Genomic DNA, 15,153 nt, shown 5'->3' with positions numbered 1-15,153 from the left:
CTGTCCACTGCAGAAAGTGCCTTCAATTGGGGATATGAGCATTAGAACTGGACCATGGAGCAACGGAAGAAGGTTGCTTGGTCTGATGAATCCCGTTTTCTTTTAAATCAGGTGGATGGCCAGGTGAGTGTACGTTTACCTAGGGAAGAGATGGCAACAGGATGCACTATGGGAAGAAGGCAGGCTGGTGGGGGCAGTGTTATGCTCTGGGTAATATTCTGTTGGGAAACCTTGGGTCCTGGCATTCATGTGGATGTTACTTTGACATGTACCACCTACCTAGAGTTTGTTGCAGACCACATACACCCCTTTATGGCAATGGTGTTCCCTGACGGCAGTGGCCTCTTATAGCAGGATAATGCACCCTGCAAAAATTGTTCAGAAATGGTTTGAGGAACATGACAAAGAGTTCAAGGTGTTCCCTTGTCCTCCAAATTCCCCAGATCTCAATCAGATTGAGCATCTGTGGGATGTGCTGAAAAAACATATCCGATCCATGGAGGCCACACCTCGCAACTTGAAGGACATAGGATCTGCTGCTAATGTCTTGGTGCCAGATACCACAGGACACGTTCAGAGGTCTTGTGGAGTCCATGCCTCAATGCATCAGACAGCACGAGAGGGACCTACACGAGGCAGGTGATTATAATGTTGTGGCTGATCAGTGCATGTGTATAATTTTATATATATATATATATATATATATATATATATATATATATGTGTGTGTGTGTGTGTGTGTGTGTGTGTGTGTGTGTATATATATATATATAATGTGTGTATATATATGAAAAATGGCTCCAATAGACGCAAGTTTGACACAAATAAAGCGGAGCACAATAAAACAAGGTACGCATGTATATTGTAAGCTTCTTTCACAGGCACACATTGCAAGTTGTAACTATATACCTCCACATAATACACATACACTCATTTAAATGTAGTTGGACCAAAATTGAAATGTCTTGTATAGTATGCCAATGCATCCTTACAGCTCTACGCAGCTTATATGGTGTATAACAATTTCATTAGACATCATCTATAAATGCTTGTGTGTTGATTATTGCTTAATACCTCTGTGCAGATAATTGTTTTCGTCTTCTGCTTCCTGTAGGTTTTCAGTGGGATCACACTCACAAAGTTTGCTGGCATAGTTGTCTTAGCTTTTTCCAAGTCTCAGATTTTCAAGATCTTTTACTTCAGGATGTACGTAGCTATGGTGCTTCTTGGTGCTGCTCACGGCTTAATATTTCTGCCAGTTCTTCTTAGTTATATAGGTGAGTGAAGCCATGATGATGCTGTTATCCTTTGCACTTTGAAATGGGAAAATAAATATTCTAGATTTATGTATACTAATAAGTGTTTGTTAAATGTTCCTTTTAAATACAACATTAAATTAATATATTTCGTATTACCGGATGCAACATTTCTTTTAATCACACCCTTTAAACAATGAACAATTGCATAACAGACATTATTAAAGGGAAGTTAAATTCACAATTAAATTTCCCATCAAATCTTTAATCATGTGTTTTTAAAAACAAAATCACAACAAACCGTTGCTATGTACTTTTAATTTTCTCTTGCCTGCTTTTCCTGTAACATAACGCTAAAAACTGTGCTCAACTCTCCCCAGAGGCTGGAGCACAACTTGCAGACTTTAGTACCCTGACCTTACAGAATGCTACACAAAGGTTGCTTGATTAGTGCAGGAGCTCATTTGTGCCCTAAATGCACCACATTAAAGGAGATAATAAACCCACTCCAAGACATTTCAAGGGGTGTTTCCCAGGACTTAAACAGTGTATTTTTTTATTTAAATGAAGATGCAACCTCTGTGCCCTATATAGACAGTTAATGCACTAAAGATGCCTACATTCCGCTGTGATCCTGAGCCTGTTTTATAGAAAGTAAAAACCTGAAGATCAGGACATAAAACACAGTTATGTTTCATGATTCAGATAGAACATACAATTTTAAATGACTTTCATTTTACTTCTATCACATTTTCTTTGTTTTGTTAAGGTAAGTTCAGGAGCGTGCACCTCTGCAGCAAAATTAGCAAGAGCACTACATGGCAGCATGTAGTGCTTCAGGCATGTGCACACTACCTAACTAGATATCTCTTCAACAAAGAATAACATAAGAACAAATCGAACTTGATATGGTAAATTGAAATAGAGGTAAAATTGTATTCTCTATCTCATGTCCCTTTTAATGATTCATTTTGATAAATATAAAATGGTTTAAATTGAGAGCCCTCCTTTTAATTATTGAGATTTATGTTGGCTTTTGGATTAGATTGGATGCTCACAATATGAAAAAGCTTTATTGTACAGAAACACAAATTTGTACAGTACTTTATTGACAATGCTAGATTGTATTTCTTCCATTACACTACTATATGCTTAATCTAATTTGGATGCTTTTAGAGCTATGTGTGTATTTATTTGTTTTTGTGTTAAGAGCAATTGTCTGTTTATTTTTTTATCCTCAAGATAAGTTTTTTTTTCATAACTAACTATAACATTTTATTCATGAACATTTTAAATGGAGTATCCTTTTCTTTCCTATAGGTGGTGAGAGTCCACAATCTATTACTACTGGGAATTACTTTTCCCTCCCATTAGGAGGAGGTAAAGATTTCCATACCCCAAGAACTCTATAAAACCCCTCTACCTAACTTGTATTTGCCTCCGCTGTAGGTGGTTGAAGAATTCAAATGTGCATTTGATTCTTCATAGAGAGGGGGGTTCTCAGATCGTGTTGAGGCCCATTTCCACTTCAGAGTACAAGTTGCTTGTTGGGGGGATGTATTTGGAGTATTGGAAGTGACAAATTTTTCACCAATTGGGATTTAGTCACAAACTTTGCCATGTGGGTTGCAGGGACTTGTCATTTGCCTCTTGGTTTGTGGATAGACTCCTATTCTAGTTCATTTGCTATGTTTTAGTACTGGTTTTCTCCAGTAGCAGAGTGTCAGGCTCTGGAGGACGCAGCTGGTGATTTCCTTAGTGGGCTCTGTCTGGGGTTGAACCCGGGACTCCAGGTTCAGAGTCCAGGTTGCTTTGTCTGTGCCACCAGTGTCCAGGTTGCTCTGTCTGTGCCACTGGATGATGTTTACTTGTAGGGGTTTATGTAAGAATATTATCAGCAGTAAGTGTGTCTCTCAGCTCCACCCTCACTGGATGCTAGCCAATCAGGGATGTTCTCTCTGACTACATATGGAGCAACCTATGCCTTCACTCTTGGCTTTGAAGGTTATCCTGTTCCTGCTTCCTGTTTGTTTTTGGATTTTCTGCTGGTGACCTTGCCTATGTTTGGATACTTGCTGCCTGCCTTTGAACCTTGGATTGTCCTGACCTTGTCTCTACATTTGGCACAGTTAGTACTACTGCTTTCACTTTCCCTGTTGCAGTTTTCCAGGTCCAGTACCTTATTGCCTGCTGTGCCTATATGTTTAACCTTTCTCCAGCACTGACTTTGTTGCTGCTTGTATTCAGCACATTGTATTTCTTTGATTAGCCCAGAAGCTGGCATTCCCTTTACTTTGCCAATGAGTGGCATTTACTTTAACACAGAATCCGGCATTACCTTTCTTTTGTTTAGCCCAGAAGTGGACCTTTCAGTACTTGGCTGTAGTCTGTCTGAACTTGCACATCAACATCAGTAATACTGGTTTGTACAGTTTTCCTCTGTTAACCCTTACTAGTACCTGTTTCCCAGTATACACTATTTCTGGACATTATTTGCGATTTGCCTGTATAACCTTCTGCTAATAAACAGGACTGTTGTATGAATCTGAGTCTCCAGTCTATTGCATTGCAAACTGCCCAGTTCCTTGCTAACCCTGCCATAGGGCTCCACCCTGATAAAGAGGCCAGAAGTGTGCTATCTCGATGTAAGATGGTATTAGTGATTTTTAAAATTGTATGTTTTTAAAGAGTTTCTTTCATAGGGGGTAAGTGTCCCCCTTTCTTCAAGAGCTCTTTTAATGGGGATATTATTTAAATTTGTTTTCTGCATTTAACTTTATTAGTTTTTATGCAGTTATGGAGCCTTGTAATTCTGTCCCTAAATCTGCCTTTGAAGCGGAGTCATTTGAACATTTTACTACCATTGTTTATGTTGTTATATATTAAGGTGTTGTGCAATAAATGTATTAATATTTTAAGGCATTTTCACTTCTACCAAGAAAAAGTACTGCTTAAGATAAAAATTCTCTTTATTTGGACAAATTAAAACAAAGTTGCTCACGTGCAGTAATATTTAAAATCCATAAACACTACTTAAAGGCCAGTCTGACATGTTTCGGCTGTTCTGCCTTAATCATAGACTCGATTTTCACTTCTACTACTGTTCTTGCTTCAATTGATATTATTGCTCTGCTTATGGTTTAGTTCAAGCCTTACCTAGAATTAACCCCTTAGTGACCACAGCACTTTTCCATTTTCTGACTGTTTGGGACCAAGGCTATTTTTAAATTTCTGCGGTGTTGTTTCTAAATTTTGTCCTGAGTTTAGAAATACCCAATGTTTACATGTTGTTTGCAAGTTATATGGCAATAAATACACGTAGCACATTGCTATTTCCAAACCATTTCCCCCCAAAAAAAACACTGATATCTGTCAGGAATCCCTGAATATCCCTTGACATGTATATATATTTTTTTTTAGTAGACAACCCAAAGTATTGATCTAGGCCCATTTGGGTATATTTTTATGCCACCTTTTCACCGCCAAATGCAATTAAAATTAAAAAAGTTGTTCACTTTTTCACAAACTTTAGGTTTCTCATTGAAATTATTTACAAACAACTTGTGCAATTATGGCACAAATGGTTGTAAATGCTTCTCTGGGATCCCTTTTGTTCAGAAATAGCAGACATTTATGGCTGTGGCGTTACTTTTTGGTAATTAGAAGGCCGCTAAATGCCGCTGTGCACCACACTTGTAGGGAGCTTGAAGGGTTAATTTTAGATTTAGTGTAGAGATCAGCCTTCCACCTGATTCCTCCCCCACCCCACAATTGTCTCCGCCTTATTAAATACTGGCAGAAAGTCTTCCAGTAATAAAATAAGTTTTTTGTTTTTTTTAAATATATATTCTGCTGTGTAGTATCCCCCCTTAGCCCCCAACCTCATTGATCCCCCCAAAGAGCTCTCTAACCCTCCCCCCACTAACTATTTTCCACCATTTTGGGTACTGGCAGCTGTCTGCCAGTACCCACTTTGCATTTAAATGTGTTGTTTTTTTTTTGTTTTTAATTATCCACTATTTTTCTGTAGTATAGCTTCATACCCTACTCCCTCCCAGACCTATTTTTAAAAAATATTTCCTCTTCCTCTCCCACCCCTTCAAAATGTGTAGGTACTGGATCGCGCTCCTGCGTGCACCCGACAATCCAACCAACTGCTGGCTGGAAGATTGACAGCAATGGGCCGTCTCCCTGCAGCTGCTCCCACCCACCAACGATCGGCACCATTGCTGACCGATGCAGAGAGGGCCACAGAGTGGCTCTCTCTGCATCGGTGTGCCAAAAAAAAGGTATTGCAGTGATGCTTCAATATCGAGGCATCACTGCAATACCTTGAAAGCTGCTGGAAGTGATCAGGATCGCTTCCAGAGCTTCAAACCCCAGAGGACGTGCCAGCCACGTCCTTGGTCGTTAAGTGACATCCAATGGAGGATGTGCCTGGCACGTCCTTGGTCGTTAAGGGGTTAAGCCTGTTAATTATCCAATTTTTCCTCCTTGGAACCTTAATTTGGTTTAGAGGTTTTTGCAGTTTCCTCCTTTTGAGCCTACACAAGTGGATATTTAACTTCTTTCTGGAAGATATTTCATCTTCTAGAAGAGTTTGTTTTCTACTCTGTTTTCCTCCTCTTATTCAGGATAAGGTTGTAAAAATGTTTTCTGACAATTTAAGGTTGGGAAACTGTTGTTCCTTCTTTGTCTTAATCCTGAGAATTATTCAGAGACATTTCTTCACATAGTGCAGAATTATGTAACATCTTAGCACAGGGCTCGACAAACCCAGGAGCCACTGGCTCCTAGAATTTCCCCCCTGGCCTCTACCTTTTTGGGTTATTCTCCATATATCTATATACAAATTCAACTGTCTGGCTCCAAAATATTCTTACTGGTTCCTAATTTTTAAACAGATTTGTCAAGCACTGTCTTAGCAACAGCTTTAAAAATCAAAGGATTTGATCATTTTTTAGCCCTCACAGTTGCACTTATCTGGTCTCCTCTCCAGGCTCTTCTAATCATGTCTTCTTTTTCAAACTCGGTTCGCTACCAGACCAGAGTGGGAGTGCGCTACATTCATTTCAATAGCGTGATCGGGTGCGCTTTGATTAGACAGCGTGCCTGCAAACCACTTTTGAAAAAAGACATCTGCTGCTGTAGCTTGACGCATGCTATGCTCTTTTACATGAGAACATTTTCATATACTGTGGGCAGTATGTATATCCTAGGAGGTAGGTTTACTATATATATTTTTTTTCTCCTTTTACCCCACACCACTACCTATTACTCTGAAATAATAGCATACAAGCACATTGTCACTATTGTCATAGGTGCATAGTGACCCAGTACTTGACTTTACACAGAACATGAAATATTTCAAGTCCAACCCCACTGATATATGTCCACTGACATATTAGACACCTTCTGTGTGAATTTCTCAGTGTACATATATACTCCTTATGCTTCTGCCATATTTAGCAAAGCTGGTTACATCTTGAACAAAGGATGCATCTAAACCCACTTTTCTTTCATGTAATTAGCAAGAGTCCATGAGCTAGTAACGTATGGGATATACATTCCTACCAGGAGGGGCAAAGTTTCCCAAACCTCAAAATGCCTATAAATACACCCCTCACCACACCCACAATTCAGTTTTACAAACTTTGCCTCCTATGGAGGTGGTGAAGTAAGTTTGTGCTAGATTCTACGTTGATATGCGCTCCGCAGCAAGTTGGAGCCCGGTTTTCCTCTCAGCGTGCAGTGAATGTCAGAGGGATGTGAGGAGAGTATTGCCTATTTGAATGCAGTGATCTTCTTCTACGGGGTCTATTTCATAGGTTCTCTGTTATCGGTCGTAGAGATTCATCTCTTACCTCCCTTTTCAGATCGACGATATACTCTTATTTATATACCATTACCTCTGCTGATTTTCGTTTCAGTACTGGTTTGGCTTTCTACAAACATGTAGATGAGTGTCCTGGGGTAAGTAAATCTTATTTCTCCTGTTAAGTGTGGTCAGTCCACGGGTCATCATTACTTCTGGGATATTAACTCCTCCCCAACAGGAAGTGCAAGAGGATTCACCCAGCAGAGCTGCTATATAGCTCCTCCCCTCTACGTCACACCCAGTCATTCTCTTGCACCCAACTAATAGATAGGATGTGTGAGAGGACAGTGGTGATTATACTTAGTTTTTTACCTTCAATCAAAAGTTTGTTATTTTATAACAGCACCGGAGTGTGTTGTTCCTTCTCTGGTAGAATTTGAAGAAGAATCTACCTGAGTTTTTTGTATGATTTTAGCCGGCGTAGTTAAGATCATATTGCTGTTCTCGGCCATCTGAGGAGTGAGGTAAACTTCAGATCAGGGGACAGCGGGCAGGTTAATCTGCAAAGAGGTATGTAGCAGCATATTATTTTCTGACAATGGAATTGACTGAGAAAATTCTGCCATACCGATATAATGTAAGCTCAGCCTTAAATGCAGTAGTAGCAACTGGTATCAGGCTGTCATGTATGTATATTTTACACTTCAGTATTCTGGGGAATGGCACTTCACTGGGATAATACTGTATGCATAAGACTTTAGCCTAATTTGCAGTGACTAGCAACAGGCTTTCTAATGTCATTTCATTTATTTGATGTTAAACGTTTTTGCTGGCATGTTAAATCGTTTAATTTTCTGAGGTACTGGGTGAAAAAATGTTTGGGCACTGTTTTTTTTCCACTTGGCAGTCGTTTTATTTAATTTAAGACAGTTTACTGATCTCCCTCACTGTTGTGTGTGAGGGGGAGGGGCCTATTTTGGCGCTTTTGCTACGCATCAAAAAATTCAGTCAGAAGTCTCTTGTCTTCCCTGCATGATCCGGTTCGTCTCTACAGAGCTCAGGGGTCTTCAAAACTTATTTTGAGGGAGGTAATCACTCACAGCAGAGCTGTGAGATTGTAGCTGACTGTGATAAAAAAAACGTTTATTTCTGTACTTTTTTTTCTGCTATCAGGGTTAGCAATCCTTTGCTAAAATTGTGTTTTTACCGGAAAAGATTTGATGTTATAGTTTCTCAGTTTATTATTTCTCAACTGTCATAACTTTTTTCTGTGCTTCTTAAAGGCACAGTACGTTTTCATATTATTTGTAAATTACTTTGAAAAGTATTTCCAAGTTGCTAGTTTATTTGCTAGTGTGTTAAACATGTCTGATTCAGAGGAATATCTCTGTGCTATATGTGCTAAAGCCAAAGTGGAGCCCAATAGAAATTTATGTACTAATTGCATTGATGCTACTTTAAATAAAAGTCAATCTGTACAAATTGAACATATTTCACCAAACAACGAGGGGAGAGTTATGCCGACTAACTCGCCTCACGTGTCAGTACCTGCATCTCCCACTCGGGAGGTGCGTGATATTGTAGCGCCGAGTACATCAGGGCGGCCATTACAAATCACATTACAGGATATGGCTAATGTTATGACTGAAGTTTTTGTTAAATTACCAGAACTAAGAGGTAAGCGTGATCACTCTGGGGTGAGAACAGAGTGCGCTGTTGATAATAGGGCCATGTCTGATACTGCGTCACAGTATGCTGAACATGAGGACGGAGAGCTTCAATCAGCAGGTGACGGTTCTGATCCCAATAGAATGGATTCAGACATTTCTAATTTTAAGTTTAAACTCGAAAACCTCCGTGTACTGTTAGGGGAGGTATTAGCAGCTCTAAATGATTGTAACACCGTTGCAATCCCAGAGAAATTATGTAGGCTGGATAGATACTATGCGGTACCGGCGAGTACTGACGTATTTCCTATACCTAAGAGGCTTACAGAGATAATTACTAAGGAGTGGGATAGGCCTGGTGTACCCTTTTCCCCCCCTCCTGTGTTTAGAAAAATGTTTCCAATAGACGCCACCACACGGGACTTATGGCAGACGGTCCCTAAGGTGGAGGGAGCGGTTTCTACTCTGGCTAAGCGTACCACTATCCCGGTGGAGGATAGCTGTGCCTTTTCAGATCCTATGGATAAAAAATTAGAGGGTTACCTTAAGAAAATGTTTGTTCAACAAGGTTTTATATTGCAACCCCTTGCATGTATTGCGTCTGTCACGGCCGCGGCCGCGGCCGCTTTTTCGTCCGAGTCCCTGGAAGAGACTCTTGACTCAATAACTATAGATGAGATTTCAAACAAGCTTAAGACACTTAAGCTAGCTAATTCATTTATTTCGGATGCCGTAGTACATTTAACTAAGCTTACGGCTAAGAATTCCGGATTCGCCATTCAGGCACGCAGAGCACTGTGGCTAAAATCCTGGTCAGCTGACGTTACTTCTAAATCTAAATTACTTAACATACCTTTCAAAGGGCAGACCTTATTCGGGCCCGGGTTGAAAGAAATTATCGCTGACATTACAGGAGGTAAAGGCCATGCCCTGCCCCAAGACAGAGCCAAACCTAAGGCTAGACAGTCTAATTTTCGTTCCTTTCGGAATTTCAAAGCAGGAGCAGCATCAACTTCCTCTGCACCAAAACAGGAAGGAGCTGTTGCTCGCTACAGACAAGGCTGGAGACCTAATCAGTCCTGGAACAAGGGCAAGCAGGCCAGGAAACCTGCTGCTGCCCCTAAGACAGCATGAATTGAGGGCCCCCGATCCGGGAACGGATCTAGTGGGGGGCAGACTTTCTCTCTTCGCCCAGGCTTGGGCAAGAGATGTCCAGGATCCCTGGGCGTTAGAGATCATATCTCAGGGATACCTTCTGGACTTCAAATCCTCTCCCCCAAAAGGGAGATTTCATCTGTCAAGGTTGTCAACAAACCAAATAAAGAAAGAGGCGTTTCTACGCTGTGTACAAGATCTTTTACTAATGGGAGTGATCCATCCGGTTCCGCGGTCGGAACAAGGACAAGGGTTTTACTCAAATCTGTTTGTGGTTCCCAAAAAAGAGGGAACTTTCAGGCCAATCTTGGATTTAAAGATCCTAAACAAATTCCTAAGAGTTCCATCGTTCAAAATGGAAACTATTCGGACAATCTTACCCATGATCCAAAAGGGTCAGTACATGACCACAGTGGATTTAAAGGATGCTTACCTTCACATACCGATTCACAAAGATCATTACCGGTATCTAAGGTTTGCCTTCCTAGACAGGCATTACCAGTTTGTAGCTCTTCCATTCGGATTGGCTACGGCTCCAAAAATCTTCACGAAGGTTCTGGGTGCTCTTCTGGCGGTACTAAGACCGCGAGGAATTTCGGTAGCTCCGTACCTAGACGACATTCTGATACAAGCTTCAAGCTTTCAAACTGCCAAGTCTCATACAGAGTTAGTACTGGCATTTCTAAGGTCGCATGGATGGAAGGTGAACGAAAAGAAGAGTTCTCTCTTTCCACTCACAAGAGTTCCCTTCTTGGGGACTCTTATAGATTCTGTAGAAATGAAGATTTACCTGACAGAAGACAGGTTAACAAAGCTTCAAAATGCATGCCGTGTCCTTCATTCCATTCAACACCCGTCAGTAGCTCAATGCATGGAGGTGATCGGCTTAATGGTAGCGGCAATGGACATAGTACCCTTTGCACGCCTACATCTCAGACCGCTGCAATTGTGCATGCTAAGTCAGTGGAATGGGGATTACTCAGACTTGTCCCCTACTCTGAATCTGGATCAGGAGACCAGAAATTCTCTTCTATGGTGGCTTTCTCGGCCACATCTGTCCAGGGGGATGCCATTCAGCAGGCCAGACTGGACAATTGTAACAACAGACGCCAGCCTACTAGGTTGGGGCGCTGTCTGGAATTCTCTGAAGGCTCAGGGACAATGGAATCAAGAGGAGAGTCTCCTGCCAATAAACATTCTGGAATTGAGAGCAGTTCTCAATGCCCTTCTGGCTTGGCCCCAGTTAACAACTCGGGGGTTCATCAGGTTTCAGTCGGACAACATCACGACTGTAGCTTACATCAACCATCAGGGAGGGACAAGAAGCTCCCTAGCAATGATGGAAGTATCAAAGATAATTCGCTGGGCAGAGTCTCACTCTTGCCACCTGTCAGCAATCCACATCCCGGGAGTGGAGAACTGGGAGGCGGATTTCCTAAGTCGTCAGACTTTTCATCCGGGGGAGTGGGAACTTCATCCGGAGGTCTTTGCCCAAATACTTCGACGTTGGGGCAAACCAGAGATAGATCTCATGGCGTCTCAACAGAACGCCAAGCTTCCTCGTTACGGGTCCAGATCCAGGGATCCGGGAGCGGTTCTGATAGATGCTTTGACAGCACCTTGGACCTTCGGGATGGCTTATGTGTTTCCACCCTTCCCGATGCTTCCTCGATTGATTGCCAGAATCAAACAGGAGAGAGCATCAGTGATTCTAATAGCGCCTGCATGGCCACGCAGGACTTGGTATGCAGATCTAGTGGACATGTCATCCTGTCCACCTTGGTCTCTACCTCTGAAACAGGACCTTCTGATCCAGGGTCCCTTCAAACATCAAAATCTAATTTCTCTGAAGCTGACTGCTTGGAAATTGAACGCTTGATTTTATCAAAACGTGGTTTTTCTGAGTCAGTTATTGATACCTTAATACAGGCTAGGAAGCCTGTTACCAGAAAGATTTACCATAAAATATGGCGTAAATACTTATATTGGTGCGAATCCAAGAGTTACTCATGGAGTAAGGTTAGGATTCCTAGGATATTGTCTTTTCTACAAGAAGGTTTAGAAAAGGGTTTATCCGCTAGTTCCTTAAAGGGACAGATTTCAGCTCTGTCCATTCTTTTACACAAACGTCTGTCAGAAGTTCCGGACGTTCAAGCTTTTTGTCAGGCTTTAGCTAGGATCAAGCCTGTGTTTAAAACTGTTGCTCCACCATGGAGTTTGAACTTAGTTCTTAATGTTTTACAGGGTGTTCCGTTTGAACCCCTTCATTCCATTGATATCAAGCTGTTATCTTGGAAAGTTCTGTTTTTAATGGCGATTTCCTCGGCTCGAAGAGTCTCTGAGTTATCTGCCTTACATTGTGATTCTCCTTATCTGATTTTTCATTCAGACAAGGTAGTTCTGCGTACTAAACCTGGGTTCTTACCTAAGGTGGTCACTACCAGGAATATCAATCAAGAGATTGTTGTTCCATCTTTGTGTCCTAATCCTTCTTCGAAGAAGGAACGTCTGCTACACAATCTAGATGTAGTCCGTGCCCTGAAATTTTATCTACAGGCAACTAAGGATTTTCGACAAACGTCTTCGTTTATTCTGGTCAGAGGAGAGGTCAAAAAGCTTCGGCTACCTCTCTCTCTTTTTGGCTTCGTAGCATAATACGGTTAGCCTATGAGACTGCTGGACAGCAGCCTCCTGAAAGAATTACAGCTCATTCTACTAGAGCTGTGGCTTCCACTTGGGCCTTTAAGAATGAGGCTTCTGTTGAACAGATTTGCAAGGCTGCAACTTGGTCTTCTCTTCATACTTTTTCCAAATTTTACAAATTTGACACTTTTGCTTCTTCGGAGGCTGTTTTTGGGAGAAAGGTTCTTCAGGCAGTGGTTCCTTCCGTATAAAGAGCCTGCCTGTCCCTCCCGTCATCCGTGTACTTTAGCTTTGGTATTGGTATCCCAGAAGTAATGATGACCCGTGGATTGACCACACTTAACAGGAGAAAACAAAATTTATGCTTACCTGATAAATTCCTTTCTCCTGTAATGTGGTCAGTCCACGGCCCGCCCTGTTTTTTATGGCAGGTCTAAAAAATTTTTAAATTATACTCCAGTCACCACTGCACCCTTTGGCTTCTCCTTTCTCGTTGGTTCTTGGTCGAATGACTGGGTGTGACGTAGAGGGGAGGAGCTATATAGCAGCTCTGCTGGGTGAATCCTCTTGCACTTCCTGTTGGGGAGGAGTTAATATCCCAGAAGTAATGATGACCCGTGGACTGACCACACTACAGGAGAAAGGAATTTATCAGGTAAGCATAAATTTTGTTTTTCTGTGACACTCTAAGCTATGGTTGGGCACTTTATTTATAAAGTTCTAAATATATGTATTCAAACATTTATTTGCCTTGACTCAGAATGTTCAACATTCCTTATTTTCAGACAGTCAGTTTCATATTTGGGATAATGCATTTGAATCCATCAAGAAGGCTATGTCTGTTATTTCTCCTTCTAGTAAACATAAAAAATCTTTTAAAACTTCTCTCTCTACAGATGAATTTTTAAATGAACATCATTCTGATTCTGATGACTCTTCTGGTTCAGAGGATTCTGTCTCAGAGATTGATGCTGATAAATCTTCATATTTATTTAAAATGGAATTTATTCGTTCTTTACTTAAAGAAGTACTAATTGCTTTAGAAATAGAGGATTCTGGTCCTCTTGATACTAATTCTAAACGTTTAGATAAGGTATTTAAATCTCCTGTGGTTATTCCAGAAGTTTTTCCTGTTCCTAATGCTATTTCTGAAGTAATTTCCAGAGAATGGGATAAATTGGGTAATTCATTTACTCCTTCTAAACGTTTTAAGCAATTATATCCTGTGCCGTCTGACAGATTAGAATTTTGGGACAAAATCCCTAAAGTCGATGGGGCTATTTCTACCCTTGCTAAACGTACTACTATTCCTACGTCAGATGGTACTTCGTTTAAAGATCCTTTAGATAGGAAAATTGAATCCTTTCTAAGAAAAGCTTATCTGTGTTCAGGTAATCTTCTTAGACCTGCTATATCTTTGGCTGATGTTGCTGCAGCTTCAACTTTTTGGTTGGAGACTTTAGCACAACAAGTAACAGATCATGATTCTCATAATATTATTATTCTTCTTCAGCATGCTAATAATTTTATCTGTGATGCCATTTTTGATATTATCAGAGTTGATGTCAGGTTTATGTCTCTAGCTATTTTAGCTAGAAGAGCTTTATGGCTTAAAACTTGGAATGCTGATATGGCTTCTAAATCAACTCTACTTTCCATTTCTTTCCAGGGTAACAAATTATTTGGTTCTCAGTTGGATTCCATTATCTCAACTGTTACTGGTGGGAAAGGAACTTTTTTACCACAGGATAAAAAATCTAAGGGTAAAAACAGGGCTAATAATCGTTTTCGTTCCTTTCGTTTCAACAAAGAACAAAAGCCTGATCCTTCATCCTCAGGAGCAGTTTCAGTTTGGAAACCATCTCCAGTCTGGAATAAATCCAAGCCTTCTAGAAAGGCAAAGCCTGCTTCTAAGTCCACATGAAGGTGCGGCCCTCATTCCAGCTCAGCTGGTAGGGGGCAGGTTACGTTTTTTCAAAGACATTTGGATCAATTCTGTTCACAATCTTTGGATTCAGAACATTGTTTCAGAAGGGTACAGAATTGGTTTCAAGATGAGACCTCCTGCAAAGAGATTTTTTCTTTCCCGTGTCCCAGTAAATCCAGTGAAAGCTCAAGCATTTCTGAATTGTGTTTCAGATCTAGAGTTGGCTGGAGTAATTATGCCAGTTCCAGTTCTGGAACAGGGGATGGGGTTTTATTCAAATCTCTTCATTGTACCAAAGAAGGAGAATTCCTTCAGACCAGTTCTGGATCTAAAAATATTGAATCGTTATGTAAGGATACCAACGTTCAAAATGGTAACTGTAAGGACTATCTTGCCTTTTGTTCAGCAAGGGCATTTTATGTCCACAATAGATTTACAGGATGCATATCTGCATATTCCGATTCATCCAGATCATTATCAGTTCCTGAGATTCTCTTTTCTGGACAAGCATTACCAGTTTGTGGCTCTGCCGTTTGGCCTAGCTACAGCTCCATGAATTTTTACAAAAGTTCTCGGTGCCCTTCTGTCTGTAATCAGAGAACAGGGTATTGTGGTATTTCCTTATTTGGACGATATCTTGGTACTTGCTCAGTCTTTACATTTAGCAGAATCTCATACGAATCGACT

At 40.9% G+C, this 15,153-nt stretch overlaps 1 protein-coding gene across 1 annotated transcript in view; it reads left to right on the top strand.

Moving 5' to 3' along the window:
* Positions 1–15,153, top strand: part of NPC1 (NPC intracellular cholesterol transporter 1) — a 322,060-nt gene that overhangs the window by 301,075 nt on the left and 5,832 nt on the right. Inside the window, exon 24 of the mRNA XM_053714975.1 lies at positions 1,115–1,277. Coding sequence (XP_053570950.1) covers positions 1,115–1,277 — 163 coding nt within the window. The remainder of the gene's footprint in view (positions 1–1,114; positions 1,278–15,153) is intronic.

The sequence above is a fragment of the Bombina bombina genome, chromosome 5 (assembly GCF_027579735.1).
Source record: "Bombina bombina isolate aBomBom1 chromosome 5, aBomBom1.pri, whole genome shotgun sequence".
NCBI classification, from domain to species: domain Eukaryota; kingdom Metazoa; phylum Chordata; class Amphibia; order Anura; family Bombinatoridae; genus Bombina; species Bombina bombina.
This window is presented reverse-complemented; position numbering and strand designations above follow the sequence as displayed.